Consider the following 16,613-nt stretch of genomic DNA (forward strand, 5'->3'; position numbering starts at 1 on the left):
GTGTGATTGTTTTGTTTGGTGGATTTCAGAATGAATGACCTGAAGGAGCAACGACTTGCTGTGAAATTTTGTGTTAAACTTGGAAAATCTGCGATTGAAACTTTTTCTATGCTTAACACGGCTTACGGTGATGTTGCTATGAAGTGTACGGCATGTTTCAAGTGGCATGAACGTTTTAAGGATGGTCGACAGTCCATTGAAGATGATGAGCGTCCTGGACGTCCTTCCACGTCTACTGACGATCCCCCCTTTCTACAAAATCAACACCCTGGCGTGGGCAAATCGACGTCTGACTGTCAGGGAGCTTGCTGAAGAGTGTGGGATATCAGTTGGATCTTGTTACGAGATTTTGACCGAAAAATTGAAGATGCACTGCGTTGCTGCGAAATTTGTGCCTCAGAACTCGTGAGTTTTGGGCCAAACACTCGATCACTGTTTTTCCCCACCCCCCTACTCACCTGATCTTGCTCCTCGCGATTTTTTCTTGTTCCCCAAACTCAAAAGACCCTTGAAAGGAAGACGATTTGAGACGATTCCCGAGATTAAGGCAAATGCGACGAAGGTGCTGGAGGACATTACAAAAGAAGCATACCAGGACTGTTTCAACAAGTGGAAAAACCGTTGGGATAAGTGTGTGCGTTGGGGAGGAGAATACTTTGAAGGGGTCCCAGACCTGTAACTTCTAAATAAAGTACATTTTGTTTTATGACGTCAGTCCGCATATTTTTTTGAACAGCCCTCGTATGCCACCTAATGAAAAGGATAGGGCTAACTACCTCTCCTTGGGGGATACCTGCTTTGGGAGTAAAGTATTCAGAGTAGGTTTTCTCCACTTTCACACTTTTTTCTCTGTTATCTAAAATGTTAGAAATAACCAATGAATAATACCTGTAAATAGTTTCTTTATCATTCAATATCTACAGAAGTCCTATGTGCTATACAGTGTCAAATGCTTACTCTGTATTGAGAAAACAGGTGACAGTGCATAGTTATTTGTTAAAGCTATCTGTTATGGTGTTAGTTAGCCTAACTAACTGATATTTAGTTTTCCAGAATTTTCTAAAATCATTTTGCACTTAAGGTAACTTTGATGTTATGTCTAGGAATGTTAAGTCTTTTGCTAATTATTCTTTCCAAAATTTTGTTTATTACAGCTTTTTAAAGTGATTGGTCTGTGGGTTCCTGGTTTGTTCACTGGTTTTTCTTCCATTAGAAACATAATAACAATTCTTTGCTTTCAACAGGCTGAGATATAACATGAATTTAGGGGTTGGCTAAATAATGCTGTTAGATTATCAATTTCTGGGTGTCTTTTGGATGTCAAGAATAGCTTGTGTGTTAACTTCACCTTTTTTTTTGTTTTTCATATTTTTTATGGATATAACTATTATTATTTTTGTAATTGAATTTGCCAAAAGGTTATTTGTTTGTTCTGAATTTTGATGGTTAATAGAATCCACAAAGAAATTTGGGAGTAAGTATAAATGTGTTTATTTTACTTAATGCACTGATTTACTGTGTGAAAACAATGGGTGTTCATATCTGGTTCATCATGATTTAATTGTTTTTTTTAATTGCTCTTTGAAAACTTTTGCTTTTTGTAAGTTGGTTTTTGCTGTTTTATTTTACCAAGTGTTGGATAGGTTTTACTGGTATGTATGGGTATTAACACTTTTACTAATAGAGCAGAGAACAACATTTTGACCTTCCTAGATCATCTTCATGTCAACAAAGAAAGAGTTTGCAACCCACTGTTGCCGAGCACATCTTAGGGACGAGAGTATAAACACCCCCAGCAACCAATTAGCAACCCTTATAGAATTCACCACAACTAACTTCATGTTCAGTAACCAAAACTGCCTACAAATAAATGGCCTAAATATGGGAAATCTTGTGTCACCAGTTCTTACCAACATTTTTGTGACACAGATTGAATCTTGCAGAATCAATTCAGCTTTACACCCATCACTATACTGGCACATGTATGTTGATTATTCAGTTGCTGGATTCACATCTACAGAACACTTAGTTTTTTCAACCATGTTAACTCTGTACACACCAACATTAAGTTCACCTGTGAACAGAAAAAAACTAACCACATAACATTTCTTAACCTCAAGATCACTGGAACTGATAAACAATTCAAAACAGAAATCCACAGAAAAATCACCCATACTGGATTATACATTCCCTGGGACTCAGCACATGAAACAAAACAAAAACTCATTAAGAAACCAAATAAACACAGCCACAAAACTATGCTCACCTGATAAAATTAATGTTGCAATCAAGAAAATGAAACAACACTTCATGAACATCAACAAATTTTCTCCAAAAACAATTGAAAACATTGTACACACACACCTAGACCAACAACAAACAAACAATAATAAATCCCAAGAACATCATTGAAAACATAACCAACATTTTGAAAAACTTGTAACAAAACACAACATTCTAGTAAACACCAAATTTATTCAAAAACCAGGTACAAAACTAAAGTCAAACTATGTAAAAACTACACTGACAAACACACCACCACCATAATTTGTAAAATACAATGAACAACTGCCACAACTTCTATATTGGAGAAGCAAGTAGAAAAATGGAAACTAGATTCAAAGAACAAAAAAAAAACACTTTTACACATTTTTGAACACTGTAACTCAAATAAACACAACATAACCATAGAAAATACTGAGATACAAAGTTGGGAAATATATATGCAAAAACAGCTCGTTTGGGTTGAGAAAATATTTTACATAGAAGAGCAAACAACGTTTTGACCTTCTTCGGTCATCGTCAGGTTCACAAAGAAAGAGGTAACTGACCGGAAGCTGACCACATGTTTGAAAGGGGTTGTGTAACTGAGTGTTGGAATGTAGAGGTCAGTGTTAGATGTTTGAATATATAATTTTATTTATTTTATTATATTAATATAGGTATAAAGGCGTTCCTTTATATTGGTTTATTTTGGGTTTAAGTTGTATAAGTAAGGCTCCTTTAATTTTGAGTTTATGTTTGTTTCTTTATTTAGTATTTGAGTGTTTTCTATGGTTATGTTGTGTTTGACTTGCAGTGTTCGAAAACGTGTGAAGGTGACTTTTTATGTTCTTTGAATCTGGTTTCCATTTTTCTACTTGTTTCTCCAATACAGAAGTCATGGCAGTTATCACATTGTATTTTATAAACAATGTTGGTGTGGTGTTTGTCAGTGTAGTCTTTACATAGTATAGACCTTAGTTTTGTGCCTGGTTTTTGAATAATTTGGTATTAACTGGAATGTCATATTTTGTTACTAGTTTTTGCCAAATGTTGGTTATTTTTCTGCTGATGTCGAGAATATATGGTATGCAGCAGTATATGGTTTCGTGATTTTTTGATTGGTGAGATGTATTTACTTTAGTTGGTTGATTTTGCTTTCTGTCTAGGTGTGTGCATATAATGTTTTCTATGGTTTGTGGAGGAAGCTTATTGATGTTGATGAAGTATTGTTTTATTTTGTCTAATTCATTGTTAATTTTATCTGGTGAGCATAGTTTTATGGCTGTGTTTATTTGGTTTCTTAGTATGTTGAGTTTTTGTTTTGTTTCATGTGCTGAGTCCCAAGAAATGTATAGTCCAGTATGGGTGATTTTTCGGTGGATTTCTGTTTTGAATTGTGTGTCAGTTCTTGTAATTTTGAGGTTAAGAAATGATATTTGATTGCTTTCTTCCTGTTCACATGTGAAGTTAATGTTGGGATGTATAGAGTTAATGTGATTGAAAAAATTATGTGTTCTGCAGATTTGAATCCCACAACCGTGTCATCTACATATCTATACCAGTATAGTGGTGGATGTAATGCTGTGTTAATTGCTTGTGTTTCAACTTGTGTCATAAAAATATTGGCTAGAACTGGTGATACTGGGTTGCCCATGCTTAGGCCATTTGTTTTTTATATAGTTTTGGTCGTTGAACATGAAGTTTGTCTTTATCGTGGTGAATTCTATGAGGGTTGCTAATTGGTTACTGGGTATGTCTATAGTTGGGTTAGGGTCTCGGATGTAGAGTTCTAAGGCTATCTTGCAGGCTTCAGTGGTTGGAACTTCTGTAAAGAGGGATATAACATCGAAACTGGCCATTAAGGCTTTTTGATTAAGTTGATTTAGATTAGACTTGAAATGAATGAGCTGGCTGATGCTACATATTTGGAGAATGCCCATGCTATGTATTTACCAAGATTGTAATTAAATGATTCATATGTGGACATTATTGGTCGTAATCGACAATCTGGTTTATGATAATAATCACTGATTATTATTTCATCACAGCGATTGTAAGAGAAGTGTAAGTCTTTGTGTTTTTCTCAGTGTATTTGTACTTACCTGTTACCATTATGTCTGAACTAGCATACCGTACACCACTATTAACAGTACACCCTCACACGATCGTTAAGAAACTAAGTAAATTAAACCAACGAATTATCAATAGAAGAAATGACATCTATTTTATTCAACAATGTAGAAAGGAACAACTAACCCCTAATTTTGTAAATGTAAAACCTTCAAAAAATTTTAATAAATACACAAACATTATTCAAAATTTACATAAAAAACTACTTAAAGCCATGTTGAACACAAAATACAAGAACTACATGACTTACAAAAAATGAACCTAGACCATCAACTGGCATGCTGCATTAAACCAGAGATTTACGGACTTATACAACAAAACATAAACCAAATCAATACTAAGAACAACAGAGACAAAAAGATCTGCCACAACAAAAAACTAGAAAAATTAAGATGCAAACAACAGAAAAGACATCAACGTGACAAACCATTGACTAACCTCATAATTAACAGATCCGACCGACAATTAAACACAGACGAGATACATTTACTTAACAAAGGACTCAACTTCGCAATAGCACCTAGGTACATTCCAACCATAGAAATCAAAACATGTTTAGAAGATCTAGCCAGGATACTTGTGATACTTTCTACAGAAAACAAAAACAAGGAAACAACCAACAGAAGGAAGACAACTTAGATAATTTTATTGACATCCAACATTCAAACTTCCCAGGTAAAATTACAAATTTATATTTTCTAGAAACACCTAAAAACAACATCTTAAATTATTTTTTCAAAGAATTTTCTCACAAAACTATCAACATAATTTCACAAAACAGTAAACTAAAAAACAACCTTACAAAAAGAGACATTAATTCCATTAAAAACCTAAAACAAGACAAAAACATAAAAATTCTAAAAGCAGATAAAGGTAACACTATAGTCATAATGAACACGAATGAATACACCCAAAAAATGAAGAACATCCTATCAGACACGAACAAATTTAAACCAATACACACAAATCCAACAAAGATGCACAAGACGCAACTGAACAAATTACTACTACAAATGAAAAAAGCCAACACAATTTCACAAACACTTTATTCCTACCTACGTCAAACCGACTCGCACACCACAAATATACGGCATCCCCAAACCTCATAAACCAGCTTGTCCATTATGACCAATAATGTTCTTCAGTTTTCCCCATGCTCAAAATCACTGTGTGGCCCCAGTAACTACATGTATTGCTGAAATATCATTTTCTGCCTTGAGTAAGCTGAAAAGTTGAATGTCACAGTCTTGCATAATTAATCTTGTTTCTGTCTATATCCTGAAGAATAATGTGGAGAAATGGATTTGTCAAAAGTATTTGTTTAATCGATTTGCTGGTTGGGGCAGCATGTTTAGCAGATTTTCAGGGGTTGCTGCCATTTGCATGCCCCAGTTTGATGGGTATGTTCATTCTTTTTATCAGTCTTGAAATAATTCTTTAATCACCACATTGTTAGTAAAAACTAAGCAGAAAAATGACATGTGAACAAAAGTACGTGTGCACTCTGAAAGAGATTTAAATTGCACTCTTGAACCTTTTCTCTGTATTGTAGGTCAGGAAGTAGAAAATATAATGGGGACATCCCAACATAAATTTTCAACTTTGTTGAATGTAGAAAGGATAAAAGATTTTTAGTAGCAATAATCATTTTTATTTATATTTTAAGGGCAAGTACCTATTAAATGTGTGTTAAAATACCAAAAAATATTTATTAACATTTATTCACCACTAAAAAGAACTTGCACACTGACTCTATAACATTAGTAATAATAGGTTTATTTGTAGTCTAATTTAAGCATTAAATCTAATACATAAACTTGATGTAAGGCTTAACTGAAATTTTTTTTTTTACTTTTGGTTATAATACAGTATCATGAAACTTCTGAATTAAACTGTTTTAGGGTTTCCTATTATAGCAACAGTTCTTTATATTTAGTTGTAACTGAAATCTCAAAATAGGCAAGGAGAGATGTTTGTATCATTAAATATTTTAATTATTTGCCAGCAGTTTTATTTAATTTTTAATAAAATCATAATTATTGAAGTTGTTTCTCAAGATATTTGAAGATTGAGGGCTTTTTCAAGAATTTTTTTTGTCATTGTTCTTGACATTTATCATAAATGCTGTTACTTTGCTCTATGCTGTTGTTAATTTTGAGAATTTAAATGTGCTGTTCCAAATATTGGTAGCATTCATTACTAATACACAGAGGAACCTTTGTTTGTAACAGAAGCATTTAAAACTTATTGCTGTTGTTGTACTTTGTGCACTTTGTTTTGAATAATGATGGTATATACTACTGGTATCCATTTAGGGACCTTTGATGGTGACTGAAGCACTGAAGGCATATCGCTGTGGGCCAAATGTTCATTTTGTTTCAAATATTGATGGTACTCACTTAGCAGAAACATTGAAACGTCTGAACCCAGAAACTTCTCTTTTTATTATTGCCTCTAAGGTAGTGAATTTTAATTTATTTTTGAATAAGTTCTCTGATCTAAGGAGTTTTTATTTTTGTGTGATCAAACAGTAGTCAAAAAAATGTGAAGATTTGCATCATAGATACAAAAGAAATATAATTGGAGGAAAACTCATATTGCATTCATAGGACATACAAAAATTAGAGAGGGGTACAGTAATGAAGTAAGGTGCACCTTAACCATTTATGCACTGGAAAGGGATAATGCAGAACACTCAACACTTGGTGGTTCTTTCATAGTAAAAGCCTGATAATGAATATTTCAGCTATATGCAAAAAATATAATTCAAGGTTATATATAGTTACTTATTTTGCAATTTAGTACCAAGAATTTTGTTTTACATAAATTGGAAAACAAGTTGTACAATTGATGGAACCCAAATCTCACTTTTTGGTATTTACTTTATTGAAATTTAAATTCCAGTTTAGAAATATAAATATTAAGAGTTCTACTACTTTGTAGAATTTTATTTTAAATGGTTAAATGAAGTAATATTTTTGAAATTGAATGAAAACTATTAGCATAAATTTCATGAAACAAACAGCTCTAAAAACTACATGCCAATGTCAGTAAGTCAATTTTCAATTTTAATTAAGCTTGTTTTTTGTTGGTTTGGACTTTGAACAAAATCTAGTACATGGTTATGAAATTTAATGTCAGTGCGTCTTGCATGTATGTGAACATTTCATAAAATGAACTTGGCATTTCTTAAATTCAGTGAACAACATTTTTAAAGCCCTTTTGATTGTGCTACAACAGAATTAATGAAAGTCACATGCCTATAAAATTGATCTCGGCAAAATTGAGAGATTCCATTTATTTGGTGCATAAAAGAGGTAGTTGAATATACCAAAATAACTCCAAAAATACACATCATAGATACTTTGGCATGTGCATTATTGCTTTTGAAAACTGGACTAAAAAGCTTTTACAGCCAATGATCTAAGTTATAAATGCATATGTTACTGAATTAAATAAATTTCTGGTGGTTACTGTAGTTTTTGAAGTACAATATATCTGTCTGATGATGTTGAAAAAGTATTTTCAACTACTATAATCATCTTTAAAGAAAATTAAGTTTTAGAGCATTATATGAATTTCTAATCAAATAAATAAGTCATCAGATAATAAATGTAAATAATGAAATTTATTATCTCCATTCTAACAGTATGTTTCATCTTTGTTTGCATTTGCCCAAAGTACAAAAAACAACTAGGATTTTCAAAAGTTTTAAATATATTAAAAAATGCAAAATGTTTAACTAAAGACAGATGTGTTTGTGATTAAGTATGATTTGGTGCCTTAAAATAAATTATAATTAATAAATACACAGATTTTATTTAATTAAATTCAGTTTTAACAAGTGTTACAAAGAATAAGTTTGTTGTCTATAATTGCATTAGAAATGAAAGTAGTTTTACTTAATCTTTTTTTAACTCTCTAAAGTGAGCTAAGTAAGTAAAAACATCTTAAAATTGTTTTACTTAGCATACCATTTTCTTAGTGCACTTTGGGGTTATCTTGTTCAACTTCTGCCTGAAAAATTAGCCTTGTCATCTAAGAGAACGTGTGGAGAAATATAGTGTTGTTATGATCTTTAAGTAAAACATATAGTTATATTATTATTTCTGAATAAAGGATATACATGATGAAAATAGCTCTATTGTTATTTCAGACTAAATAATATCCATGAAAAGTTATGGTATGGTCCTAATTGATTAGAGTAATTGAATAAAATAACCATGTCACAAACAATAAGTATCAAATAGTAAATAGAAAAGGAATCAAATTTTAATTTATTCATGCACCAGTATTAAACTAGACAACAGTGAGTAAACCTGCAGAAACATTGTGGATAATAAAAGCAGCACATTGGTATGTTTGTAGATTCACACCTATAGGGCCTGGCATGGCCAGGTGGTTAAGGCACTTGACTTGTAATCTGAGGGTTGCGGGTTCGAATCCTGGTCACACCAAACATACTTGCCCTTTTAGCTGTGGGGGCATTATAATGTGACGGTCAGTCCCACTATTTATTGGTAAAAGAGTAGCCCAAGAGTTGGCGGTAGGTGGTGATGACTAGCTGCCTTCTCTCTAATCTTATACTGCTAATTGGGGATGGCTAGCACAGATAGCCCTCATATAGTTTAGCGTGAAATTCAAAACAAACCAATCACACCTATAGAAACCAGCTTTTTGATACCTGTGGTGGGCAGAGTACAGATAACTCATTGTGTAACTTTGTACTTGATTCCTGTCAATCAGTCAGTAGAAATGGTTTGCAAACAAAATATATAATACTCAAATAATATTCCAACTCTAAGCTTATTTTTGTTAAGCAAATGGTTAATTTATGATTTTTGTTCCTATTACAGGTATTTAATATGTATGCTGCTTGACATCTTACTTCATTTTTACAGTTGAATTTTTCCACTAAACTTAGTATTCTGCCTCTTACCTACAGACATTTACAACGCAGGAAACTATTACCAATGCACAATCAGCTAAAACTTGGTTCTTACAGCATGCCAAGGATGTAAGTATTCTTTTTTTATTATTCATGCTTTTTTAAATTTCTTAATTTTAATTGATTCATTCTAGTTTATTTTAGGATATTTAAATTGCCATCAGAACACTATATGAGCTAATTAGTTTCAGTGGACAAGTTTAAGGCATTTTGAATGATTGTTCAATGGACAGTCATTAATCAGACTGCTGCATAAAAGAGGTTTTCCTTTCACAAGTAAACAAACAAACAAAAATGTCAGGATACATGCACCTGACAAGCACATGATTAACAAGGTTATACGAAATATCTGATTGAGATCAGGTATTTAAGATCAACACTTTTTTTTGTTTTTGTTTGAGGGAGGACGTTTTTGGTCCTCATTGGCTCTTTGGAAATGTGTGCCTTTACTTTGCTGTGCTGTGCGTAGGGTCCAACTCTTTATCCCAGTAGAATCATGAGAGTGCTGATTTAGACATCAGTCCTTAATCTGTTTCTCAGTCATTCTTCACCCTCTTTATTTGGCTGAATTCCTGCTTACAACCAACAGTATGGGCAGGAATGGTTGATGTAGTCAAAAAAAAAACTTCGAGACTTTATATTTGATGCACAGTTGTTCCCATAATGCCTTATAGACAGGTTTGAAGCTGTAATGAAATTAAAATATAAGTATAGTTAACCTGAAGATGACTTAATAAGGTTGAAACATTGCTCTCTACTTTATTTTAATAAAAGTTTTAATACGCATACCCAGCCCTCTTGAGATGCATTTTTAATTTCTCTATTATTATATGTGTGTTCAGATTACCATGCATGTCCATGATCATATTTTATCTTGAACTCATATTCATTAAAAGATTCTATTGAGATAGAAATCTGACTTTATGTTGCATCATTGATATTCCTCCTAATTATAATGCATAATTTATTTTTATTAAGATGTCTTGCCCAAATGTGACCTTGATATTTATATCAGTGTCATTATTCTGTTCTCATATATTATATTTATTATAGCTTTCTGTATTGATAATAATCATGTCTTTTTAAATTTAATTCCTCATTATTACATCTTTATATTGTTATGTTTCTTTTTATCTATAGTTTACTCTGTTATTTGCTTCAGGAATGTCAAGAATGTAAAAAAACCCATTGTATATGTTATTTTAATTTGGACATGTTTGTTTGAAACAAGTTAATGAACATTCTGTGTTGTTTATTTGTTAATAATCTTGATAAATGGTATGTAAAGAAAGTGAAAATATGTAACTGCTATTAACATCTTTGTCAATGATTTATTTAGTACCATTATTTGTTTGATACTTCCAGACATTTGTGTTTGGTAGTTGTGGTTTCATAAAATTTTTTTCTTCAGGTTTCCAGTAAATTAAAGTTTTTGTAATCATATCTTCTTTGTGTTTAACAAAAAATTCTAAATTATGTGAATATAAATATTGCTTTTTAACAGAAAACAACGAAAGAAACCTATCCAATTTGTTATCTCTTTTAAATTTTAATCAGAATATCTAAACAACAGTGCTGTGTTATATTTTAATCTAGAACACTGCCTTAGCTAAGTAACAGTGTTATGTATTTGTTGTACTTTATTTTAGAACACGATAAGACTACAGTACTTAAGTAACAGCATTATATATTTGTTCTACCTTACTGTAGAAATGCTGTATTAGCTAGGTTTTAACACAGCTTGGAATTAATAGTGGTCCATTTACCATTGGTCATAAAAAATGCCAGTGGACCATCCCAAAGATTTTTGTGGGTGAGTGCATGTGTACTTGAAAATTACCAATTATTTTCTCTACAAGATAAATAATGGTTATGTCATAAGACAAGTTTGAGAACATCAAAGTTATCCTGAATATTATTTGCAATGTTATTCTCAAATAATGAGTGACTTTTGCTCTGTTATCTAAAGGATTGGACATATTAGCAGTGATGAGTGGGGACTGAGACCTTATTGGAGCTCGCACTCAGCCCAGCTCCAACTGTATACTGTATATCTTCCAGTGTGTTTGAAGTATGTGCTGTGAACTTTGCAAACACCAATGAAACTTCAGTTGCACATAGTAAGATGTATGTGATGGATCCTGACCACACTCCAGTCTCTGAATGGCTGCAAGCACTTTTTGATATTATTGGGTAAAAAGGTGTATATTTTGCAAATCATCTAATCCCAAAAAATGTTGCAAACAAGAATATTTAAAGTCCTGTTCCTGAGAAATTGAACAAAAGGGCCTTGAAATTGTCAGAATCTATTCATAATGAGTAAGATTTTTAAATAACTTGAAAAAGTCCACAAAAGGAGAATAAAAAAATTTATGGTTTTTCAAGGGAAAGGGATTGTTCTGAAATTTAGGCACAGGCATATATGTAGGTACCACTGGCCCCTAACTTAGGTGTGTGTGTGTGTGTGTGTGTGTGTGTATGAGGAGTGTTGGATAAAGCAAGATTTTGAATTTGTGTTTTGGTGGTATGAAAATCAGTAAAGGACATGTGGATCCAAGGGTATTCATAGTAGGGCATGGTTTGGAAAATGAAGACTATAGATATGACAAATAAATAAGTTAAAAAATCTGGTATTAATGTGGAAAAAAAGAAAGAAAAATTACAAAACATATCAAAGTGCTAACCACTTTCCACATATGTCATCAGGACCATGACTGTTCACTCAGATGGAGTCTGAATTATTTGAATCATCGGAGCATTAATCTGTGGATTATCCTGGTTTATTACATGGGTTGTCACTATTGGTCTTTGTTTGTTCTGTGGCCTTTTAGTGTGTGTGTGGATTTAGAAACACAAATGATACATAACTAATTAAAATATAAAGGAAAACTAAATGCAGTTTAACTATTTAACAAAGTAATACATCTAAGTGTAGAAACACTTGCCAAGCACTAAGTACACTTCAACACAACAATGGACTCAGCTTGTTTTCCCTTCTCATGATACAAATACACTGATGGATATTTCTTCAGGCTATAAATGAATAGTGTGAAATCTCCTCTTTTTATTGGTTTTAAGCATTTCATTTAACTTTAAACTGTCCTCTGGCAACTGAGTTGTGACTTTGCAAGTGAGCATGGCTGATCTTGAGCTTAGAGGTATTAGAATGTTAAACCCCAATCAATAAATTCTCTGAAATTTTTCAGATTTTAACAAAAGACAGGTTGAACTTTAATTTGACCTTGTATGTTGAGAGTCTCTTTTTCTATTCCTCACAGTATTGTGTATAATAGCTCATAAAGTTTAGACTAGTAACCACAAGTGTATCACATGTTAACAAAACCTGCAGGTTTAAAATGTTTCTTTTTAAAATAAAGGAATATAACTCAAATAATATCAAACTTTAAGTTACAACATATTTGATAATAGTAATTTCATTAAAATACATTCATATTAAGGTGGTTTAATTAAATATGAATGCAACTCAGTAACATGTACACAAGGGGTTTAAAAATGACATTGTAATAACAGGGTTAAAGGAGTTTATGGTTTTGTAGTAAAACATTCTGTATAGTTTTTCATTTATTATAAAAAAAAATATTTGTACCTTATCCAGCACCGAATGACCTCGGCTAACTTTGAGTGTTACACTGTATTGTCTTCCATTGATTGTAATTCCAAACTTCTGTTTTATTATAAGTACATGGCTAGGACTTTGTAACTTGTTGGTTTTGTTTTTTGCAATTTCTTCTATAATGGAAGCTTTGGACTTGCCAGGTGTGAGATGACAGTTTTTATGCTGAAAGACTGAAAAAAAAATAATGTACTTGCTGCCTTTGATTATTTGTATGCAGCTGTCATCAATAGATCATACGTTTTCATTGTATTTATTTGATGAAACTGAACAACCAAACTCATTTTACACCTCTATATGTAACATACTAGATGTCAACACCATTTTGCAATATTATTTATTTCTCATTCCTTTTTTAGTAGGATTTTACTTTCTTATTTAAATTCTTTTTTGATATTTTATCTTTCAAAGAAATTTTGTTAGTACTACAGTTAAGAAGGATCTACAAGTCATAGTATGATTCATTTATTTAAGGGTTGCTTCATTAAGAACTAAAAAAAAAAAAACATGCATTGGCCACCTAAACTGCTGTCTGGAGACCATAAAGACATGTCTAGGTGGTTTTGCTAGCTACTAAAATAACATAAGTACAAGCCCTGATTAATTTATTACAGTAATTGCTCTCTCTGTAAGAATAGTGTTATGCTTTCATATCATGTACTGTAGGAATTAGATTAGGAAAGTTGTCACAAAATGATAACTGCAGTGGTAAAGAAAAAATGCCCAGGACATGTTATTCAATAATTTCAACTTAATACATTGCTATATTATAGGACACTGTAGTTGCTAGTTATTAAGCTGTTCTTTATTGAAAGCATTATGGTATTAAAGTATTTATGTATCTTATTGTTTGTGCTTTGTAATATTACAGTAGCTCAGTACTGTTATGATATGTTATGTTTTAATTGTAGGACACTGCAGTAGCTAAGCATTTTGTTGCTTTGTCAACCAATGAAGTAAGTCAAATGTGATTTGTTTTCTTTGTTTAAGTGATTATCAGTGATTTAGGATGTTTAAAGGTATTCAAGTGCTTATTTTTATGAAAGAAAAAGCATTCACATTATTAAATTTGTTTCTTTAATTTTATCCAAATATTATAAACTCGTGAAATAAAAATGCGAACTTCAAAGCGGCAGACTTTTGTAATTTAATTTATATGTTTTAATCTTCAGTATTGTGTATTAGGAAGCATCAAAAATATATAGTTATACTCAGATATATAAATGTGTTAATTCTATAAATAAAATTAATAAGTTGTGTAACAAATACCATAGTATTCTTGAAAATAATTTTCTGGCAAGATAAAGGCAGACAAAAATACTCTGCTCAGCTATAGTTTTTATTTACATGAAATGTTATTAAGTTGAAGCTATAATAAGTCATTTTTACTTTACTTTTTTATGATAAGTCATTTCAAACTTTATTTAATTTCACATTTTGAATGGAATTACACAAATTATTTTGTAACTGAAATATCAACTATAATAGCATTTAAGATTTTTGAATATTACTGTAAACAAAAATTGTTTATTTAATTGTTTATATTACAATATAAAATAAAATGTACAGAACCAGCTGATATCTGAAGTTTCAAAAAAAAATATTTTGATTTGATCCAGTATAGATGCGTTAAATAAACATGTAAGAAATACAAATAGGTAAAAAATTCTTTTTTACTCCTAATTTGTGCATAATATTCTATGGAAATAGTTTTTTTTTTTTATAAAGAACGTACAACTCCTAAAATTGTCATACATATTTTTCATTAAAGTTATTAAATAATTCCTTTGAAAGTTGAATTGGCAATTCATTTGATATTCATTATTTAAAATATTAAGTAATTGCATGACAAGAAAAATCAATGTATACGTTTACCAAACATTTAAACTAAAGGATATTATATGCTATTAATGAAGTTTTTATTTTATTTTTTGAAGATTACTAACTTGAGCAGTTTATTTTTACTTTAACTAAACTGTTTTATTTCATGTAGCACTTTGTTGAAAATGACTCAGTTACAAGAAGCTTAACTTATTTTAACAATCTCTCTTGTTAATAATATTTTTTGTGTGTGTAATATGATTTTGAGAACAAGAAAAAGTGATTGGTTAAAGGATGTACATCTTTTTTTTTATATTCAGCAAAAGGTGAAAGAATTTGGGATTGATGAAAAGAACATGTTTGAGTTTTGGGATGTAAGTAGTTTTAATAAAACATTTGCCTTGTAGTATGTACATTTTGGTACGAGTTTCATGAAAGCAAGCAGTTTTTTTAAACATGTATTTTGAATCTTCACTCTGCATTAAAAGTGCTGAAGTAAAAGTACAGCTATTCAAAATACAGTAATTTCTTATAAATCCTCAAAGGAACAAAAAGATACTTGTCAGACTTGTTTCCATCCCCTTAAATAATAAAATATATCCAGATTTCTCTTCATGAAACCATCATGTTGTTTTTAGATGAAAGTACATGTCTATTGCATCATAAAAGCATTTTTTAGTTTTACCCCTGATGTTCAGATTATCAGTCTTCCCTCTTCTTTCTTCATGAACCTGAAGAGCACTGGCAATCAAACCTTCTCAGAACAAGGTTCCTACAATATTCTATATCCTGACTGAGGCTTTCTACCTATTGAATTTATACATATAAAGTATCTTAACAGGCTTCTGTACATTTGCTATGTCCCCCCCCTTCCCCAATACTTTATTGTGGCTCCAGTATAAGATCACTTGTTCAAGGGTATACAGGTTGTGTACCTGGGAGTAATAAAGGATTTTGGGATACATACATTTTAATTAACTTCAGACATGATTGAAATGAATACAGCTCTTTAAAATGTAAAATTGTTCATGGCTGTTCAGTTAATGACATTGAATATCCAAGAGGAGTCAAATGATGTTAGAACATGATGAAACTTTGTAGAATGGACGGCAACTGCCTGTTGTGGAGACGCAAGTGTAGAGGATGACGTTTTGAAAGACTTCAGCCTTTCGTCTTCAAGTCTGTGTGTATACAGGTGTTGTCAGTCTTTTATAGTGTCCTAGTGGATTGTGGAGGGCATGGCATGATTGGTTGGATTATCACTGTTTCTGATACATACATTGGAGAAATGGGAAGAAAACTTGTAACAAGAATAAAAGAACACAAAGATAGTACAATACTCATGAAAACACAAAATTCAGCCATTGCAGAGCACTCCACATCAACTGGACACAAGAAACTGGGAGAAAACTAAAATCATCAACACAGACAAATTCAGAAAGACAAGAAAAATCAAAGAATCATTTTATATTAATACTATTAAATCTTCACTAAACAGATTTCAGATTAGAGGTGAGTATCCTGTGGCTGCCGTTAGTTGAATCTACAGGAAGTCTTTCCTCCAATCAGAAACAGTGATAATCCAACCAATCATAACATGCTCTCCGCAATCCACCAGGACACCATAAAAGACTGACAACATCTACTAGCACATTGACTTGAAGACAAAAGGCGGAAGACTTTCAAATCATCGTCCTTTACACTTGTGTCTCCACAACAAGCAGTTGCTGTCCATTCTAAAAAGTTTCATCATGAATACTCTGCCTATACAATCTATCAAAGAATGTTAGAAGAGATTAGGTTTAAACTAAAAAT

General features: G+C 31.7%; 1 protein-coding gene across 1 annotated transcript in view; it reads left to right on the plus strand.

Moving 5' to 3' along the window:
* Pgi (glucose-6-phosphate isomerase) overlaps positions 1–16,613 on the plus strand; it is a 76,299-nt gene that overhangs the window by 21,912 nt on the left and 37,774 nt on the right. The window contains exons 5-8 of the mRNA XM_076478817.1: positions 6,711–6,854; positions 9,341–9,412; positions 13,889–13,933; positions 15,119–15,172. Of these exons, the coding sequence (XP_076334932.1) occupies positions 6,711–6,854; positions 9,341–9,412; positions 13,889–13,933; positions 15,119–15,172 (315 nt within the window). The remainder of the gene's footprint in view (positions 1–6,710; positions 6,855–9,340; positions 9,413–13,888; positions 13,934–15,118; positions 15,173–16,613) is intronic.

Source organism: Tachypleus tridentatus, chromosome 13 (assembly GCF_004210375.1).
Source record: "Tachypleus tridentatus isolate NWPU-2018 chromosome 13, ASM421037v1, whole genome shotgun sequence".
Lineage (NCBI taxonomy): Eukaryota > Metazoa > Arthropoda > Merostomata > Xiphosura > Limulidae > Tachypleus > Tachypleus tridentatus.